General features: G+C 36.0%; 1 protein-coding gene and 1 pseudogene across 3 annotated transcripts in view; both read left to right on the top strand.

Annotated features, from left to right (window-relative positions):
* The window catches only part of MIS18BP1 (MIS18 binding protein 1), a 47,356-nt gene that overhangs the window by 23,114 nt on the left and 5,708 nt on the right, over positions 1-18,534 (top strand). For 2 of the 3 annotated variants that reach the window (XM_025870119.2, XM_073895158.1), the window contains 6 exons: positions 110-261; positions 964-1,060; positions 4,239-5,106; positions 13,447-13,619; positions 14,354-14,514; positions 16,809-16,957. In XM_025870119.2, the coding sequence (XP_025725904.1) occupies positions 110-261; positions 964-1,060; positions 4,239-5,106; positions 13,447-13,619; positions 14,354-14,514; positions 16,809-16,957 (1,600 nt within the window). The remainder of the gene's footprint in view (positions 1-109; positions 262-963; positions 1,061-4,238; positions 5,107-13,446; positions 13,620-14,353; positions 14,515-16,808; positions 16,958-18,534) is intronic. The other variant, XM_025870120.2, reaches the window with a different exon arrangement.
* On the top strand, positions 7,378-9,103 carry LOC112822441 (small ribosomal subunit protein uS19 pseudogene; annotated as a pseudogene).

Below are 18,534 nucleotides of genomic sequence, written 5' to 3'. Positions count from 1 at the left end.
ACTTACTACTCTTTCTAGATGACAGTTTTGAAAGTGAATTCTTTAATGTGGAAAGGCAGCTTATCTTCTATATAATAATTTATTGATATCTCCATCTTTGTACACATAGAAGTGAAAAATGGTAAGCGCAGTAGGTTGCCAGGAGCCACAGAATTAAACGTGTGCCATGGTAATTGCCAAAATAAACCACCATTAAGTCTCCCAGATGACCAAGTAAATAATACTTTTCAAAATGGAGGAGGAAATGACTTATCTAATCAGGTAAGCTTTTACTGTACACTGTGATAATGTAGAGTAGTGGTGTGATGCTACTGAAAAGGTTCGGGACCAAATCAAAAATTATGAATTCTGTTAAATATCAGCCTTTTGTTCATCTTGACAGTGTCTTGATATTTATTTTCTCTGTGTCTTGTTGGAAAAGTGCAGTCAATAATAGAAAGTTTAGCTCTTAGAGTGAGGCTTAAATAAAGTGTGTGCGTGTGTGTGTGCGCGCGCACTTGACATATCACAGGTATTAAATCAATAAAGGAAATATCTAACATACTGGATATCCACCTGGTGCTTCCAAAAGCTTAAACTCTGGCAAATGTTTCTGAATGCCTCCATTAATTAAATTTGTAGAACTAAAAGTACCTAGATATTTATATGCTTGATACATACTGTGAAAATACTTGAGGTCATGTTTATAGGCAGTAGTTATTAAAATAAAAAGCTGGGGCACCTGGGTGGCTCAGATAGTTAAGCGTCTGCCTTCAGCTCAGGTCATGATCCCAGGGTCCTGGGATTGAGCCCCGCATCGGACTCCCTGCCCTGCGGGGAGTCTGCTTCTTCCCCTCCCTCTGCTTCTCCCCCTGCTCATGCTCTCTCTCTCTCTCTCTCTCTCTCTGTATCTCTGTGTCTCGAATGAATAAATAAAAAAATCTTTAAAAAAATAAAATAAAAAGCTGTCTTTTTGTTTTAAAGGAATTAATTGGAAAGAAAGAATGTGAAAACTTGTCTTCAAAGAAACTTGGAAATTGTGAAAGAACAAATGAAACGATAATTAAAAGTCAGAAGCAAGGTAATATATCTTTATAGGTTTTATATTAAGCAGACAGCTCTTACTTGAAATGTTTTTAATATAATAATAGTACATATTATATTAAATATATAATAAAATTATATTAAATATATAAGTGGTCTCATAAATTTCCAAATCTAAAATGGTAAACCACGTATTTCAATGTTTATAAATGTTGGGGGGGTTTTTTTTTAGAATACCTTTTTCTTTAATTGAAGCATATACAGTGTTATTAGTTTCAGGTGTACAATAGGGTTTTGTTTTTCTATATAACATAATTTGCATAATAAAATAATCTGTTACCTTACATACCATATTTAATTGTAGGTTTGCCTTCCTTAATCTAGATACTAAATAATTTTTATTTATTTATTTTTTAAACTTTTTTTTTCTTAAGTAAACTATACACCCAACATGGGGCTCAAACTGACAACCCCGAGATCAAGAGTCACATGCTGTACCAACTGAGCCAGCCAGGCACCCCTAATTTTTTAATAACAAAACTATACATTATTTTAAATATGCTTTTTGGAATGTTTAAGGTGATATATCTTTATTGGTTTACATTGAAAAGAAATGTTTAAAGACTGAATTTTTTTATGAAATTAATGCCATCATTTAGCTATGTGTGTCGATTTTCAATATGATTTCATTGAAATCCTGCATACCAGAATTTAAAGAGCCTTGTCTCTATACATTAGCAAGTTTAAAATTTCATATTGAGTTAAATCCATCAGCTTAGTAGCATTTTTATTTTATTTCTTTTTTTATTATGTTAATCACCATACATTACATCATTAGTTTTTGATGTAGTGATCCATGATTCATTGTTTGCGTATAACACCCAGTGCTCCATTCAGTACGTGCCCTCTTTAATACCCATCACCAGGCTAACCCATACCCCCTCCCCCCTCCCCTCTAGAACCCTCCGTTTGTTTCTCTCATGGTTCATCTCCCCCTCCCATTTCCCCCCTTCGTTTTTCCCTTCCTGCTATCTTTTTTTTTTTTTAACATATAATATATTATTTGTTTCAGAGGTACAGGTCTGTGATTCAACAGTCTTACACAATTCACAGCTCTCACCATAGCATATACCCTCCCCAGTGTTCATCACCCAGCCACCCCATCTCTCCCACCCCCCACCATTCCAGCAACCCTCAGTTTGTTTAAGTGAAAGGCGGTGAAAGTGAAGAACATTTATTAAGTGTTTAAAGAAGTAGAGAGGAAAAGCAATACTATTTAGACTATCAGGATCATGCAACTTAGGTTAAAGTATCCAGAATAGGATGAATTTTTATTCAGATTAATAAAATGAAGAAAAATATTCAGAATAAAAGTATTTTGTTTAAAATTAGAAAGCTCAAAATTTTCAAATTGCCAGTTGAACATTTGAATCAGATTTATGTGAGGAATTAAAAGAAAACACTTCCCTCAGGAAGACAGATGATTCCATTGAGAAATCTTGTAGAAATTTTCTGGATTACTTTTGATTAGTAACACTTCTCCGTGAATTATAATTTAGTGGCTTCTTTTCTCTCCAGCATCCAACTTTACTCATCAGTCTTTCATTTTATCATTCTTCTTGTAAAATGGTACATAATATGTGTAGGTTGTTGCAGTATTTCACTATGATGATTGGTGTGATGATTTATAATTTGTATATATTATTTATAATTGCAATTGGATAATTTATAATTAGAAGCTAAGTTAGTTTGGCTTCTGGTTTCTTAAGTTGCAAATTGGAGAAGTTCTCTCATTTTAATTTTCTTTCTTTAGTGACACAGTATAATAAAGATTCCCAAGTTCTGGTTTGATTGTTATCCCATGATGCTTCATGGAGTTTGGGCAACTCAGCAAAACTGTGTTTCCATTGCCACCATTAGGGATGATAATGGGGCCACACAATAGAGTTCCTTGTTCCCCTAACTAGGATAGCTTGCATTTCATGTAAGGAATTACATACCTAGTAAGGTTTTAGCAACCCTAGTGGTTTTCTTATGTCACCTAAATATTTTATCTCCAAAGAGTTGATTTAACAAATATTTATTTATCATTTACTGCATATTTGAAAGGCTCTGTACTAACTCCAACAACAAAAACAAAAAAATTCAAAAATGAAGACAAAATTCTTACTATTAAGGATTTTTTTGCAGTCTAGTTCAAAGATAAGACAAGTTTGAGTTTATAATGCAGGGCACGTTGTCAAACATGGTATTATTTAAAAGTAATGGGCGCCTGGGTGGCTCAGTCGTTATGCGTCTGCCTTTGGCTCAGGTCATGATCCCAGGGTTCTGGGATTGAGCCTCGCATCGGGCTCCCTGCTCCGCGGGAAGCCTGCTTCTCCCTCTCCCACGCCCCCTGCTTGTGTTCCCTCTCTGGCTGTCTCTCTGTCAAATAAATAAATAAAATCTTTAAAAAAAAAATAAAAATAAAAGTAATCTGGAAATTTCAAGGAGAACTTCCAGTCAGTTGAGGGAATCAGAACAAAGTGTGTGGATGAGGCAGATTAGAGAATAGAATTAAAGCAAGTAGTGAAGGGCACCTGGGTGGCTCAGTCGTTAAGCATCTGCCTTTGGCTCCGGTCATGATCCCAGGGTCCTGGGATCAAGCCCCGCATTGGGCTCCCAGCTCTGGTATATGTGCTGCCGAAACGAGCACTGGGCTTCTAGCTCTGGGAACCTGCTTCTCCTACTCCCCCTGCTTGTGTTCCCTCTCTGGCTGTCTCTCTCTCTCTGTCAAATAAATAAAATCTTTAAAAATAAATAAATAAAGCAAGTAGTGATTTGGTTTGTGAGTGAAGAAAACTTTCCAAGTAGAATGATATTAGTGAAAGTTGAGAATCAAGAAAATTGGGAAAAATAGTGGTATACTAGGCATAGAATATGGTTCAGATTGAGTACAGTGAGATTAGAACTACATTGAAGGCCAGACAGAGGACTTTTATCTGTACACTAAGTAGACTGTAAGAAGTCATGGACCGGTTGATATAAAAAATATGTTTACAATTGAAGGGGCAGTAATCTGAACAGACTGGTACTTCAGGAAGAGTAATAGTGACAGTAATGTATAGAGTGGAGTCTATGGGGAAAAAATATATTTTAGAAAAAAATTTTGTGCTTTATTGTGTTTGTAGCTAATTTGAGATTTTGATGTTTGGTTTTGTCTTATGAAATTAAAGAGAGAACTGAAGAATCGAATGTATCCATTGACATTCTAACCTCAAGACAACTGTTTTTCTCAGATGAAGAAAGAAAACGTCTGGCTCCTAATCAGAAGGAAGCTTATATTTTAGTGACACCACTTAAGTCTAAAAAAGTGATAGAACAAAAATGCATGAAGTATAATCTGTCCTGTGACACCATTAAAGCAGTAACAGATTTTGCAGTGCCAAAGCATCAAAAAGAAAGTAAATCAGACTTAAATGGAACTGCACATATGATCAGTAAGCCCACAAAGACCTTCCAAAATGCATTTGAGTATAGTGTGGATCATAAAAATAAAAACAAGGAAGATTGCAGTCAATGTGATTTACTCACAGTCAACCAGAAAATCAAAATATCTAGTCCTAAAAAGGACCAAACGGTCACCTCTGACTTTAAGAAAAATACAAGGTTGTTTCCAAAATTGAAGAAAATCAAAAACGCATCTATGTCATTTTATGAGCATCAGTCCTCATCAGATTTGTCTAGTGAAGAGAGCGAAACAGAAAAAGGAATTGGAAAGAAAGCTGAAATTGCTAAGAAAACCAGAGCAAGGAATACCAAAGAAATAGTGGTTCACCCGAGGAAAAGCACAAGAACCACCACAAGGAAAATCCCAGTGATTTCTGAATCTGAAACTGAAGAAAGTGAAAGTGAATTTTATATCAAACAAAAGAAAGCTAGATATTCTGCTAAAGAAAATCTTCAGAAATCTTGTATTAGGAATGAGTCTCCAATTATTGAGGCGATGGGATCTAATGAGACAAATAGGCATTCCTTTGAAAATTTTCCTGGTACAATTCAGGATGAAGAATGGAATGAGAAGGAATTACAGAAACTTCATTGGTAAGTCGTTATATTTGACTCTGAAATATCTAGAGTGGCCACAAAACAGTTGAAGACCTAAAAATTCCAATAAAGAGCTGATATAGTGACCTCTAATCATTAATATGGAAGATATCCAAAAACACGTGGAGAGAAATTTATACAAAGAATGGAGGGAGAATACAGATAACTTCCAACTAGGTACTAGGTACTAACTAGATAACTTTCTACTAGGTACTACAGCTTGCATATAAGCAAAAGAAAAGTTAATCTTCCTTTCCTTCCCATTTAATCTGTCAAGACAGCTACCCTCCCCCTCAAGAAAGGGGTATCTATATGACGGGGTGGATGTGTTATTTAATTTGATTGTGGTTGTCATTTCACACTGAACATGTATATCAAGTGATCCCATGTGCACTTTATACAATTTTGACAATTATACCTCAATTAAGGTAGGGAAAAATATTTTAACAGAGAAATGCTCCTGTCTCAGATCATCATATTTTAAGAAATATTTTATAGTTACATTTACTATTACAAAACCTTAAAGCTGAATTCAGACCTGCAGATTATTTAATATGGTCTTTTCCCCTGCATTTGCAGAGTAGAAATAGCCTCAAAAATTAGGTGACCCATCCAAGGTTTCATGGTCAGTGCCGCTAATAAACCAAGTCTGACAAGAACTGGGTTTAGCTGCATAGACTTGACAAGCAGTTTGAGTAGTGCAGTAGCATTGGAAGCTAGAGCGTACTTGAGCAGTGGGGAGTGAATGAGAGAGTGAAGACAACCTAGGTTGATAACACAAGAAATTGGCAGTGATAGAGAACAAAAAAATGGATAGGGAATAGAAGAGTGTGAAGATAAGGGAAAATGTATGTTTGGTTGCTTATTTGTAAGAGGACTCAGCCAGAGTATGGTGGTGTGCTGATGGGAATGATCTAATAGAAATAAAGGAAGATGTGATTGATAAGAGAATATAGAAACATACCACAATCAGTGAGTCATTTGCTTGAGTGCTCCCTAACCTTAATAACATTTAGAATTGATTTTCAGATCTACCTTGAAACACTTGAAATCGCTGTGCCACTGTGTTTCTTCTCATTCATTTTCCTAAATGTTCCTTCTCTGTCTTATTTTCAGGCAGAGAATTTTCCTTCTCCAAAGTTCTTGGTTTGGCTGATTTCTTGCTGTGATAATGTAGTCTTCAGTGATCTTTTCCTTCCATAGTTCTAACTTTACTCTTTGAACAGGGGTTCCCAGCTCTGTATCCCTAGTCCTGAGTTCTCGTATTTAGATATGTATTTCCCGTGGCTCAGTCGGTTACACGTCTGCTTTTGGTTCAGGTCATGATTCCGGGGTCCTGCTTCTCTCCCTCTGCCCCTCCCCCTACTCATGTTCTCTTTCTCTCTCTCATAAATAAAACCTTTAAAAAAAGATTTGTATTTCCTTTTGCCTATTGGGCATCTTTCCATAAATCTCACTTGCAAGAGATTCTAACTTAATATGTCAAAAACTAAACTTATTTTCCCCTGCCAGTCTACTTGGCCTGACATTCCTGATTCTGAAAATGTAATACTTCCAGTCAACTAGGGTTAAACTTTATCATTATTGATTTTTGTTTTTAAATCAAAGTAGTTCTCAAGGAACTATGGATTTTTCCGTAGGATCACTCCATCTGCACCCTTTCTCTTCACACCACTCTTTTTCAGACTTCTAATGCCTGCCTGAACTATGGAAGTAGCCTTGTATTTACTTTGTTTGCATATGTGTAATCTGTTTTATGTATCTCCAGATTAATTTTAATGTGTAATTGTGCTTCTAACATCAGAAACCTTCCCTGCATTCTTACCAATCTTCAAATTATATAGAGATCCTTCTGCCTTGCATTGACAGCATACAATACTTTTACTTTATCTTTTCCAGCTGTATCTCCCATCATTTTGTTATAGTAAAGGTTTTCAACCTTTACTGTATATCCATATCATCTACGATTATTTTAATGCCTGAAATTAAGATTCTAGTTCCCAATAAGACAAGGAAAGCAAATTCTAGTCTTTTTTTCTGTGCAGCTATGAACAGAATACATGGAACAGCTGTTTGTTGACTCAGGAAATGTAAATAGTAGGGGTGCCTGGGTGGCTCAGTTGTTAAGCGTCTGCCTTTGGCTCAGGTCATGATCCCAGGGTCCTGGGATCGAGTCCCGCATCGCGCTCCCTGCTCAGCCGGGAGCCTGCTTCTCCCTCTCCCACTCCCCCTGCTTGTGTTCCCTCTTGCTGTGTCTCTTTTGGTCAAAATAAATAAATAAAATCTTTAAAAAAAAAAAAAAAAGGAAGGTAAATAGTGGCAGGCGGATTGGGAAAGACCAGAATTTTAAGTGAAATGAAGTGGGGGCATATTTCTAGTTTTCCCTCTGGTGTTCCTTAACCTAGATTAAGGCCACTTAAAACTTAGAAGTGGGCACTGAGGCATGACTAAGAGTTCAAAGAAAAGCCCTCCACTTCTGGCTTGGGGAGAAGGAAAGGAGACGATTAACACTCAGAAACAGTAGAAGTCCCTCAATTTTCTTTCACGTCACAGTCTCCATGTAATCCTGCAAGGGTGAAAATCACAGCAGCATGTGGAGCCCACATGTACCTAAAACTCTGAAAGTAGGAAACCTTCTTCCAATTACATATAGGTCTCAAAAGGGTAGGGCAACTGGAGTGCTTGCATGTCTCAGTTTAAGTGTCTGCCTTCAGCTTAGGTCATGGTCTCAGGGTCCTGGGATCTAGCCCTGTGTCAGGCTCCCACTCAGTGAGGAGTCTGCTTCTCCCTGTCACTCTGCCCCTTCTTCCCACCCCAGCCCCATGCTCTATCTCTCTCAAATAAGTAAAATCTTTAAAAAAAAAAAAAAAAAGGGCAACCTGTGTTTGTGTTGCATTTTTCTTTTTCTGTCCTTTGTGCTTGGCACTGCAGAAAGATACAGCTGTATGAAGTGTACTGCAGAGCTGGGTAACTAAAACCCTAGGTTTCTTCCAGAGAACCCAAAACAGGAACCCTGGGGAACTAAAAATTGCAAAGGGAGGAGGAGCTAGGGAAAGCAACCCTATATAAAGTTGTTGATAAACTTTTGGGCTCACCCCTGAGTTGCACATGTGAGGATTTGATCCTAAATAGCATACCCAAGACTGACAACTGAACTAAGAGGTAGACTGCCACCCAGTTTCTAAGCCAGCCAGCCACTCAGTGTCCCCCACACAGGATTATTTTAATAGCACTGCAAAGCTTTAAAAATAGGACATACTAAAATTACAACCACGAAAGACTGATTGGAATTAATAGCTCAGGTTACAACCAGATTGACTGCCTGCTAAAACAAAAACATAAGCATTCTCCATAGATAAACATGACCAAGAGTTTTATAGTATTTCAAAATGCCTAGGAAATAGTCCAGAATTATTCAGTATATGAAGAAAGAGGAAAATTTTCAACTCAAGAAAAAAAATGCTAATGCTGAGATGATACAGCTGTTGTAATTATCTGACAAGACTGTGAAGCAGGTATATTAAAATGCTCCAGGAGCCTTTCCGAAGAGCTGACAAGGTGGCCGAAGTGGAGCAGAAGAAGCGCACTTTCTGCAAGTTCAGCTACTGCGGCACGGACCTGGACCAGCTGCTGGACAGTCCAGGAGCCCCTGATGCAGCGGTACAGCGCCCAGCAGCAGCGGACGCTGAACCGTGGTTTTTAGAGGAAGCCACACTCACTGCTGGAGCGCCTGCGGAAGGCCAAGAAGGAAGCTCCCCCCATGGCCTAGCACAAGGTGGTTAAGGAGCACCTGCGGGACATGATCATAATGCCCAAGAGGGTGGGCAGCCTGGTGATACCTACAAGGGCAAGACCTTTAACCAGATGGAAATCAAGCCCGAGATGATTGGACGCACCTGGGCCAGTTCTTCACCACCTACAGGATGGTGAAGCACTGCAGGCCGAGCATCCCGGCCACCCACTCCTCCCACTTCATCCCTCTCAAGTAGCTTATTCGGCCAATAAAGGCAGACTTTTAGTCAAAAATTTATTTATCTATTTATTTATTTAGATTTTATTTATTTGACAGAAAGATAGCGAGAGAGGGAACACAAGCAGGGGGAGTGGGAGAGGGAGAAGCAGACTCTCCGCAGAGCAGGGAGCCCGATGCGGGGCTTGATCCCAGGACCCTGGGGTCATGACGGGAGCCGAAGGCAGACACTTAATGACTGATCCACCGAGGCGCCCCTTAGTCAAAAATTTAAAACTCCAGGAACTAAAAGCAAACATTCTTGAAAAGAACAGAAATTTAGAAAATCTCAGAAGACAAAAAGAAGGATCAAATGAAAATTTTAGAACTGGGAAATAGAATAATCAAAAAACTTACTAGATAGGCTCAATAACAGAATGGAAATGAGAAAGGAAGGAGGCAGTCAATATCAGAAATGAAGGAATAACAAGAGAAATGGTAACTGTCTGGATAAATACAACAGACTGTTTTCTTGAGTTCTTTAAAGTGTTTAATGGTTCATAGCAAATGTTACATTTTAAGTTGGAGTTTTGAGTATATGTAAATTTAATACATAAAACAACTACAAGATAAAGAGGAAGGATGAAGGGACTTATGATGGTAAATTTTCTTTTCTACTTGAAGCAGTAAAATATTGATTCTAAGTAGACTATTAAGTACTGTAATAATTCCTAGAGCAACTACTAAGAAACTAGACAGAGGTATTTTCAAATATATAATAGATAAAATACTAAAATTTAACCCAAAAGAAGAAAGAAAAGGAGAAATAGAGAAATAGAAAACAGAACAAAGCAGAAAGCAAATAAAATGGCCTAAATCCAAACGTAATTACATTATGTTAGTGGTCTGAATGTACCATTTAGGACAGAGTGTCAGAATGAATTTAAAAACGTCCCCGCTATAGTGCCATGTAAGAGAACATCAAATGTGAATAGGTAAGTTATAAGTAGAAGGGTAGAAAAATACCATGGAAACTCATAACTGAAGTGGGTGTACTAAAACCTGTCAAAGATTTTAGTACCAAGAAAATTATCAAGGATAAAAGAAATGTCAGTTCACCAGGAAGACAACAATCTTAGATGTATATACACCTAACAAAAAAACCCCTCAAAATACATGAATCAAAATCAGAGAACTAAAAGGAAATGACTGAACTGAAAAGCTAGGTAAAACCACATTTGGAAACTTCAATGCTTTTCTCTTGTAATTGATTGACTAGTAGACAGAAAATTAGCAAGGCTGTAGAAGAACTGAACAACACCATCAACCAACTATCTAATCAACATTTGTAGAACAGTCCACCCAACAATAGGGGAAAAAATACATTCTTTTCCTAGGGTAGGTGGATCATTCACCAGATAGAATGTTGACTAGGTCATAAAAACAACAAATTTAAAATAACAAGTCATGCATAGGGCGTTTGTTCTTGCATCATAGTTGAATTAAACCACAAATCAATAAAAGAAAGCTAACAGGAACATTTCCAAGCAGTCGAAAGTTAAATAACACACTTGTGAATAATCCATGGGTCAAAGAGGAAGAAGTCTTGGGAAAAAAGATACTGAACTGAACAGAAATGAAAATATGTCAAAATTTGTGGTGTGAGCACAGAAGTTCACAAACAGCTTTATGGGGTGGTTTTATAGAGCTCATCTCTGTTGATTTCTGTGGAACTTTCTACATAAATCATGGTATACTGTTAGAATAAATGGACTACTGAGTAATGAAAAGTAAGAACTATTGATATATGTAACAACCTGAATGAATTTCAAAGGCAGTATGCTGAGTGAAAAAAAAAAGCCAGTTCAAAAGGTTACATACTGTATAATTCCATTTCCAGAATTCCATTCTGCAAAGAAAAAACTAAGAAAACAGATCAATGATTGCCAGTGGTTGTAGTGATGGACAACAAAGAGGAAGCACTAGGAATTTTTTCAGTGTAATGGAACTGTTATGTATCCTAATTGTGATCATGGTTATACAAATCTTTATATTCATTAAGATTCATAGAACCATATCCAAAAAGACAATTTTGCTAGTATGATACCTTAAAAAAAATGTTAAGGTGCCCAGACTGCATACTATTAAAATATTTAGATATGACAGGCTTGGGTTTGGGCTCTGCTTTTCTCGTTTTTCTCAAAGCTCTAACCTGCAGCCATGCCTTTGAAATTTACCATACTACAAATATGGACTACTTTCTATTCCCTGATCTCATGTCCTGTCTCCTCATCTTCATTTCTTTGCCAGTACTGTTGGCTAATTTTCACCTGTTATATTTTATCCGTCCTTCATATTTTATTTCACATGTCAGTCACTCCTTCCTATAATCCTTCCTTGTCATCACCTATTCCTGCTACCCCACTTAACTAGATATAATGCTTTCTTAATTAGATATAATACTTAATGCTTCTTGGAACATAAAGCAAATCCAATCCTGACTGCATAGCAGAATGATCACCTGAGGAGCTTTTGAAAAATTCAAAGTGTTGCCACTGCAAAAGTACTAAATTGAAATCTTCAGGGGTAGAGTCTGTGAATCTATTTGCTTGTTTTAATAACTTATTTGCTTGCTTGTACATTTGATGTAAGCTCCTCAAGTGATTCTTAGTTGCAGCCCACTGTTATGTACTCCTCATCATGCTTATAGCCTAGTTAGCAAATAATCACTCTAAGAGGTTTATGAAAATATAACAGGGAAACCTGACTTAGGTTAAGCAGATACTTGAACTAAGATCTGAAGGACAAATAAAAATTATTTAAGCCAAATTTTCATAAGTTCATTTTGAATGAAACAGGAAGAAAGCATATTTAGAAATAGAGAAGGCCAAAATAACCAGAGTACAGAAAATGAGGGCAGAACAGTATAGGATGAGATTAGAGAGACAAGAACAATGTAAAAGTCATATTAAATACTTTGGTTTTTATGCTAGTGAGTTATAAAAGCAAATTGTATTTTTCTCCCTCTGTCACCTATAAATGCAAGTTTTTAGTAGGATTGGAGTGACTTAATTTGCTTTTTAAAATTATCTGGGATAAAGTAGAGATGTGTTAATTACAGACTAATTTCTTATTAAATGCATTAAGTATTTTTATTATGAAAGATATCCTTCTGGCAGTTCTCTACTTGCAAATTAACGATGTACACAAATAGGGAAGCTTAAGCCTCCAAATCCTTTTAGCTCTCCACTTTAGGACACCTGTGGAATGATTGATTATGCAAAAAAGTAGAGACTCATTAGTGTTTAATGCCTGTAAGTATTTGTCTTCCTTTTATGAATGGAGTGAGTGGTATTCTATAGTCAACTCCTACCTGTTCATAAGAGCTGATTCATACAGATTTACAATTAGATAAATTTATTAAGTAATACCCTAAACTCATCATTTCCTGATTATTTTACTACATTTTATTATTATTATCTAGCCTTAAGGTTCTTTACATCAATTGTATCTGTATGGTGGAAATTCTGTGTAATTGTGTCCTATCACACATTTCTTACTCCACATTCAGGGACATCACGTTGGTAGCTTGAAATCAGCCACGACAGAGGTATTTACAATATGGAAATTGGCAAACACTACAAATAAGGGCTTGTTAACCCCAGAGAGCTGGTTTTTAAAATTTACTGGCATAATGTTGCATAGGTTAATTGGTGAGTTACGTAGATCTTTTCTGACTGAACTGTCAGCTTAACCACAATATGTAAAATCTGTTTGAGGGAGAGAAGCAGAAATATGTGTACCAGTTTCTAAATATTTACAAATAAACTTTCAGAATATAACTCGTTTATTAACTTGGGTGACTACCTTATAGTGAGTAACAGTTTTTTCCTCTTTCAATTTTCATTTCCCTCAATTATCATATGTAAAATATTGCATTCTGTAAATTTTGATAGAATGAGAGCAAGAATAATACTTTTTAATAAGAATTTTAACTAAGAGCTCATTTTCCAATATAGTTAGCACTGGTAAGATTTGAGCAACAGTGTTGAAATGTTAGTCATGCTAGAGTCCCCCAGAAGATCAAATCACTGATAGTTGGACTTAGGAAAAAGATGTTGAAAGACCTGAGATGAATTTCAGGTTTCATAGAATACAACAAAATAGAAGATACCTACCAGATATGTAAAATTACATCTTCATATTTTAAGCACTCAAGTAAGTTACTGTGAATGGAAGGAATAGTATCTTCTTCCCAGTTATCTAGAATGATTTTGGTTAAAATTCCTTTAGCTCAATAAATCTCATTGATTTAGTGGTATGCATTCAGGAGGTTGTTTTTATTGATTTGAATTTCTTGTTCTTTAACTGGTTTTGGTCCTCCATAGTGCTTTTGCATCTCTTCCAAAGCACAAACCTGGTTTCTGGTCAGATGTAGCTATGGCTGTAGGTTCTCGATCTGCTGAAGAATGCCAGAGGAAATACACGGAAGATCCCAGAGAAAAAGGATCTCAGAAACCTGTCACTAAGAAAAAAACAGTCAATCCCAAAGGCCAAAATGGTAACCTTTGTAAATTGTTTTTGCCTAGTTCTCAATATTGATTTCTAATCACTCACTAGATATATTTATCCATGTATCATTGTCTTATAGATGTTTTCTCCAAATTTTCAAGCTAGAAAGAATTCTGAAGATCATCTGTTTAATTTTTTAGTCTTATCTAGATAGTTAATTCCATCAATAGTAGCCTTAGCAGCCTTGTGCTTTGAATTTGTTCTAGGAAATTTGCAGTTAGATCTAAAGGTTTCAGTATCTGGATTATTCTAAGAGTCTAATTTAATTTGAGGCCACTTGGGTAGAAATTCATAATAAAATTCAGAATAAGTTTAGTTTTCATATTCCCCAGGAATACACATGCCTGCTCAGGGTTTATGACAGAGCTTATACTAACCTTTGGGACTACCCTGTCCCTGTCCTAATTCGTTTATATTTTTACAAAATCAATAAATTAGGCATTCAGCAAGGGGAATGTACGAGGTAACCTTTCTCCTACTGGGTAAAGACCTTTTCTGCCTCACCCTGGCTATCTTATGTAGTTTCTTCATGAGTATCTTGTGGGCTAATTATATTGCATAGATCCCAGTACAGAAAGAATCTTTTGTTATATAGGAGACTTACTAATAGAGGATGAGTTTACTTAATATAAATATATAATTTAGATTTTACAAAGTCTGTTAACTTTAGAGCAGTTACTATAAATGACCAAATCCTTATGAAATGTTTTGCTGACTCCTAAGGCAAGATAGGTGATGCTGATAAGAAGCAAATTATTAAGATAACGGCCAAAGTGGGAACTCTTAAAAGGAAGCAGCAAATGAGGGATTTTCTGGAACAGTTGCCAAAAGATGATCATGATGATTTTTTCAGTACAACACCTTTGCAGAATCAAAGAATACTGGTAAGAGTCTTAAGTGCATGAAATCATTGCTTTCTTTATATTGACTTTTACATCTTTCATTTTTACGTATTGTTAGTGTTCATCCGTAATATTTAGGCCAAGGATTGATAGTTCCACAGACATGACCCAAAGTATAGTATAGGAAGCAGTCTGCCAGTATGTGCTTTTCTCATCAGTGTCCAGAGTCTACCCGTCAGTGAGTTCCAAAGGTAATGGGTGTAAAGCCAAATTGAAAACCCAGAAATGTTTAAATAGGCTAAATGTATATATTTAAAATTTCGTATGCAATGAGGGAAACTTACAAAGTTATTACCTACTGTATAGTAAATTCAGTGGAGGGATTTAATGGCAGCACAAAGTTGACATTTGAATGTATAAAAGAATTTTTGTAGTATGAAAAATCATATAACTAAAAACTTCAGTGATTGGGAAAAAATATTTACAACAAACAAAGCCAATGTTTATAATATGAAGAAGTAATTCAGATGTTACTAGAATTAATAAAATTTGTCAAGGAGTGCCTGGGTGGCTTAGTCAGTTAAGCATCTGACTTTGGCTCAGGTCATGATCCCAGGGTCCTGGGATCGAGCCCCGTGTCAGGCTCCCTGCTCAGTGAGGCGTCTGCTTCTCCCTCTCCCTCTGCCCCTTCCCCCGCTCATGCTCATTGGCTCTCTCTCAAATAAATAAAATCTTTAAAAAAAATTGTCAAGATTGCAGGGAAAAAGTGGGCAAGAAAAAAATTCAGAAGACTCAGTGAATACTTGGGGAGGTGGTTATATTAGCTGACAATCAAAGGAAAACTAAGTAAACCATATGTATATATTCTAAGTTACAGAATCTTTTGTAAAAATAAGTGAAAATATCCACTAACAAAAGCAGTGGAGATACTGATGTAGCCATACATGAGTGGATGTAAAATGAATCATACATTTTGGAAAGCATCATGGCCATGTTCAAGATCCATTAGATTAATTGTATTCATTGGAATTTATCCTAAGAAATTCAAAAGAAGCCAAAAATCTTTTTTTTTTTTTTTAAGATTTTATTTGAGAGAGCGAGAGCACAGAGGGAGCGTGAGAGGGAGAGCCAGACTCCACACTGAGCAGAGAGCCCAATGCAGGGCTCCATCCCAGGACCCTGAGATCATGACCTAAGCCGAAGGCAGACGCTCAATTGACTAAGCCACCCAGGTGCCCGAAGCCAAAAATCTTGACAGAGCTATTCATTGCAGGTTTATCTTTACAGCAGCAAACTGGAAGCAATGTATATATCCAATAAGGATGTTCTTCATAAACAGTCAAATACAATATAAATATTAATTGCAAACTTCAGACTATTTCTAGAATATAAATGTATATTAAGATTAATGCAAAAATGGATAGATACAACTGATAGAAGTGTAAAAATTCAGAGTTGTTTTAGTGAGCTAAACTTCGGGGGTAATTTTTTTATTTACTTCTTTCTTAATATTGATACATCATCTCCAATATTAAAAGGCTACACAGTGCTTTAAGAATTTAGTAACATCATTATCTGGGGTCTTTCAGCCTATGTAATTATTTATTGCATGAGATAATAAAGGGAGGTATTTTAAGGACCATCTGAGGCTCTTACCATGTTCCCTGCATAACAACCATGGTCCTTTAGGGGTTATATCCTTTATATAATTCTGCCATCACTTCAGGTTTCTGTAAGGTTTTAATGTAAAGGAAGGTAAAATCTTAATGAAGGATTGAACTGTTTATTGGAAATGTATATACAGAAAAGTTTAGTATTGCTTGAGTTCCTATTAAGTGCCAAGCATAATAATCAATGAATGAGTTCTGTTTTGTTCTGTTTACAGAGGTAAGCAAACCATGACCCATGGGTCACATCTGGCAGGCCACATTTTTTAGAAACAAAATTTTATTGGAACACAGACATGTTCATTGTTTATTAGCTATGTCTGCTTTCATGCTACAACAGCAGAGTTGATTGAATATTTGGGACAGAGACTGTATGGACCACAAGGCCTAAAATAAATACTATCTGACACTTTATAGAAAACATTTGGTGACCCCTGGTCTTTTCACAACTTTTAGAAATAGGCGTCATTGTCTCTGTTTAACACAATAGAACCAAAATTTTTTAAAGGCCAAGGCTCTGTTCTGTAACCACTAATATGTTTAGTTATCTCAGCTGGAAAATTATAAGGAGGAAAACAACTTATTAGCCTACCCAAAAACATTTAGTGATAATGAGAAATTCCATTTTTAGGGTTGTCTGCTGGCTGGTAATAAATATTTGTTTTCTAGTTGCCAAGTCTCCAGGACAGTGCAGAAGAGGATGATATTCTGCCAAGTATGGACAAAAATCCAACAACTCCATCATCAGTTGTCTTTCCATTGGCAAAAACTCCTCAGTGTCAGCATGTCAGTCCTGGCATGCTAGCCTCTATAAATAGGTAAATATGCATATGATACTATAATTCTCTGCATCAGCATTTAACATTTCATGAGTTGGGTAGTAGATGTCAATAATGAGAAGAGTTATTTAAAAAAAATTAAGAAAGCATAGCTCCTAGAAGTCAAGGATGAACAAGTAGGGATATTGTTCAGTAGTGTAAGGACACAGCTCACACTTTACATCAGGATAAATTCCAAATGGATCAAAGCTTTGCATAACAAATTATACTATAAAATATACCTAAAGAAACCTTGGAGGATTATTTGATAATCATCGATTAGTGAAAGTCTTTTCAAACTATGATGCAAGACTCAGAAGACACTAACAAAAAGAATCGTAAAGTCAACCAGATAAGAGTTTTACCCTGTACCAACTACCATAAGCAATCAAAAGATAAACAGTGATCTGACAAAAGAAAATATGGAACTCATCAGAGGAAAAGGCTAATTTTCCTAATGCAGCATTCCTACAAATTAAGAGGAATGGAAGGCCATTCTCATGCATTACTAGTGAGAAGGTAAATTAGTACAGTTTCTGCAAGCAGCAATTTTTCAATATCTGTCAAAATTGTAAGTACACATGCTCTTTGACCTATCAGTCCTGCTTCTCAAATAGTGACTGCACAGCTTATTAAAGTATTGTGTATAATAGCAAAAGACTGGAAGCAACTCAAATGCTAATCAAATTCTGGTACCTAATGTAGCCATAGAAATTAATTCTTTATGTACTATTATGGTAAAATGTTCAAGATATATTAAGTGAAAAAGTTAGATGCAGTGAATTATTTGTGTAAATAGGGGCTGTGTGTGTACTTGTATATGTTATCCGTGCATATATATGTGCATATATATGTAATTGCTTTTCTTTGATTAAATATATCTGAAAGAATACATAAGAAACTGAAAACATTAGTGATCCCTACAAAAAGGAACTAAGGTCACTTGGAGATGAGAATAAGAGGGAAACTTTTTGAATTTTGAACTATGTGAATATAGGAACTACTTGAAATATGAATAAAATTAAGAAAAATCAGGGGTGACCAGCAATTGAATGACACAGAGAAAAGATGTAAAGTAATAAATATGAGGCCTGAAAATAAGCCATTCCATTTGGCAATCAAGCAGGACAATGCTGATTTTATGAAGAGTAATTACCATGGGTGTGAGGCAGAGGTCAGATAATAACACCTGAGAAAAAAATTATTCAGTCCTCTCCTGAAGCTTAGTGAAATTTTAATTTGCATTTATTTGGTAAAAACATCATTTTTCCCCAGCAATCCACAAGATATTTTTTGTTTTTGATTTAGTATTCATTGCAGGTGAAAGTATATTGAGAGTATAATTTTGGACAAAGTTTTTGGTAAGCACTTTGGCCAAATCATCAAAAGCTTTAAAATATTCATCCATTTGGCCCTTGAACTTTGTTCGTCAGTTATAAGGAAATAGATTTGGGCAAGTATGTATGTACAAAGATGTTCATCCTGAAACATAATACTGAAATGACCTAAATGTCCAATAAAGTTAAGAAGTTAGATTTGTCCATATAACAGAGTAATATGTAACAATTAAAAATCAT

The sequence above is a fragment of the Callorhinus ursinus genome, unplaced genomic scaffold (genome assembly GCF_003265705.2).
Source record: "Callorhinus ursinus isolate GAN/ISIS: 27379988/994484 unplaced genomic scaffold, GSC_fseal_2.0 scaffold8, whole genome shotgun sequence".
Lineage (NCBI taxonomy): Eukaryota > Metazoa > Chordata > Mammalia > Carnivora > Otariidae > Callorhinus > Callorhinus ursinus.
The sequence above is the reverse complement of the archived record's forward strand: the minus strand, read 5'-3'. Positions and strand labels throughout refer to the sequence as shown.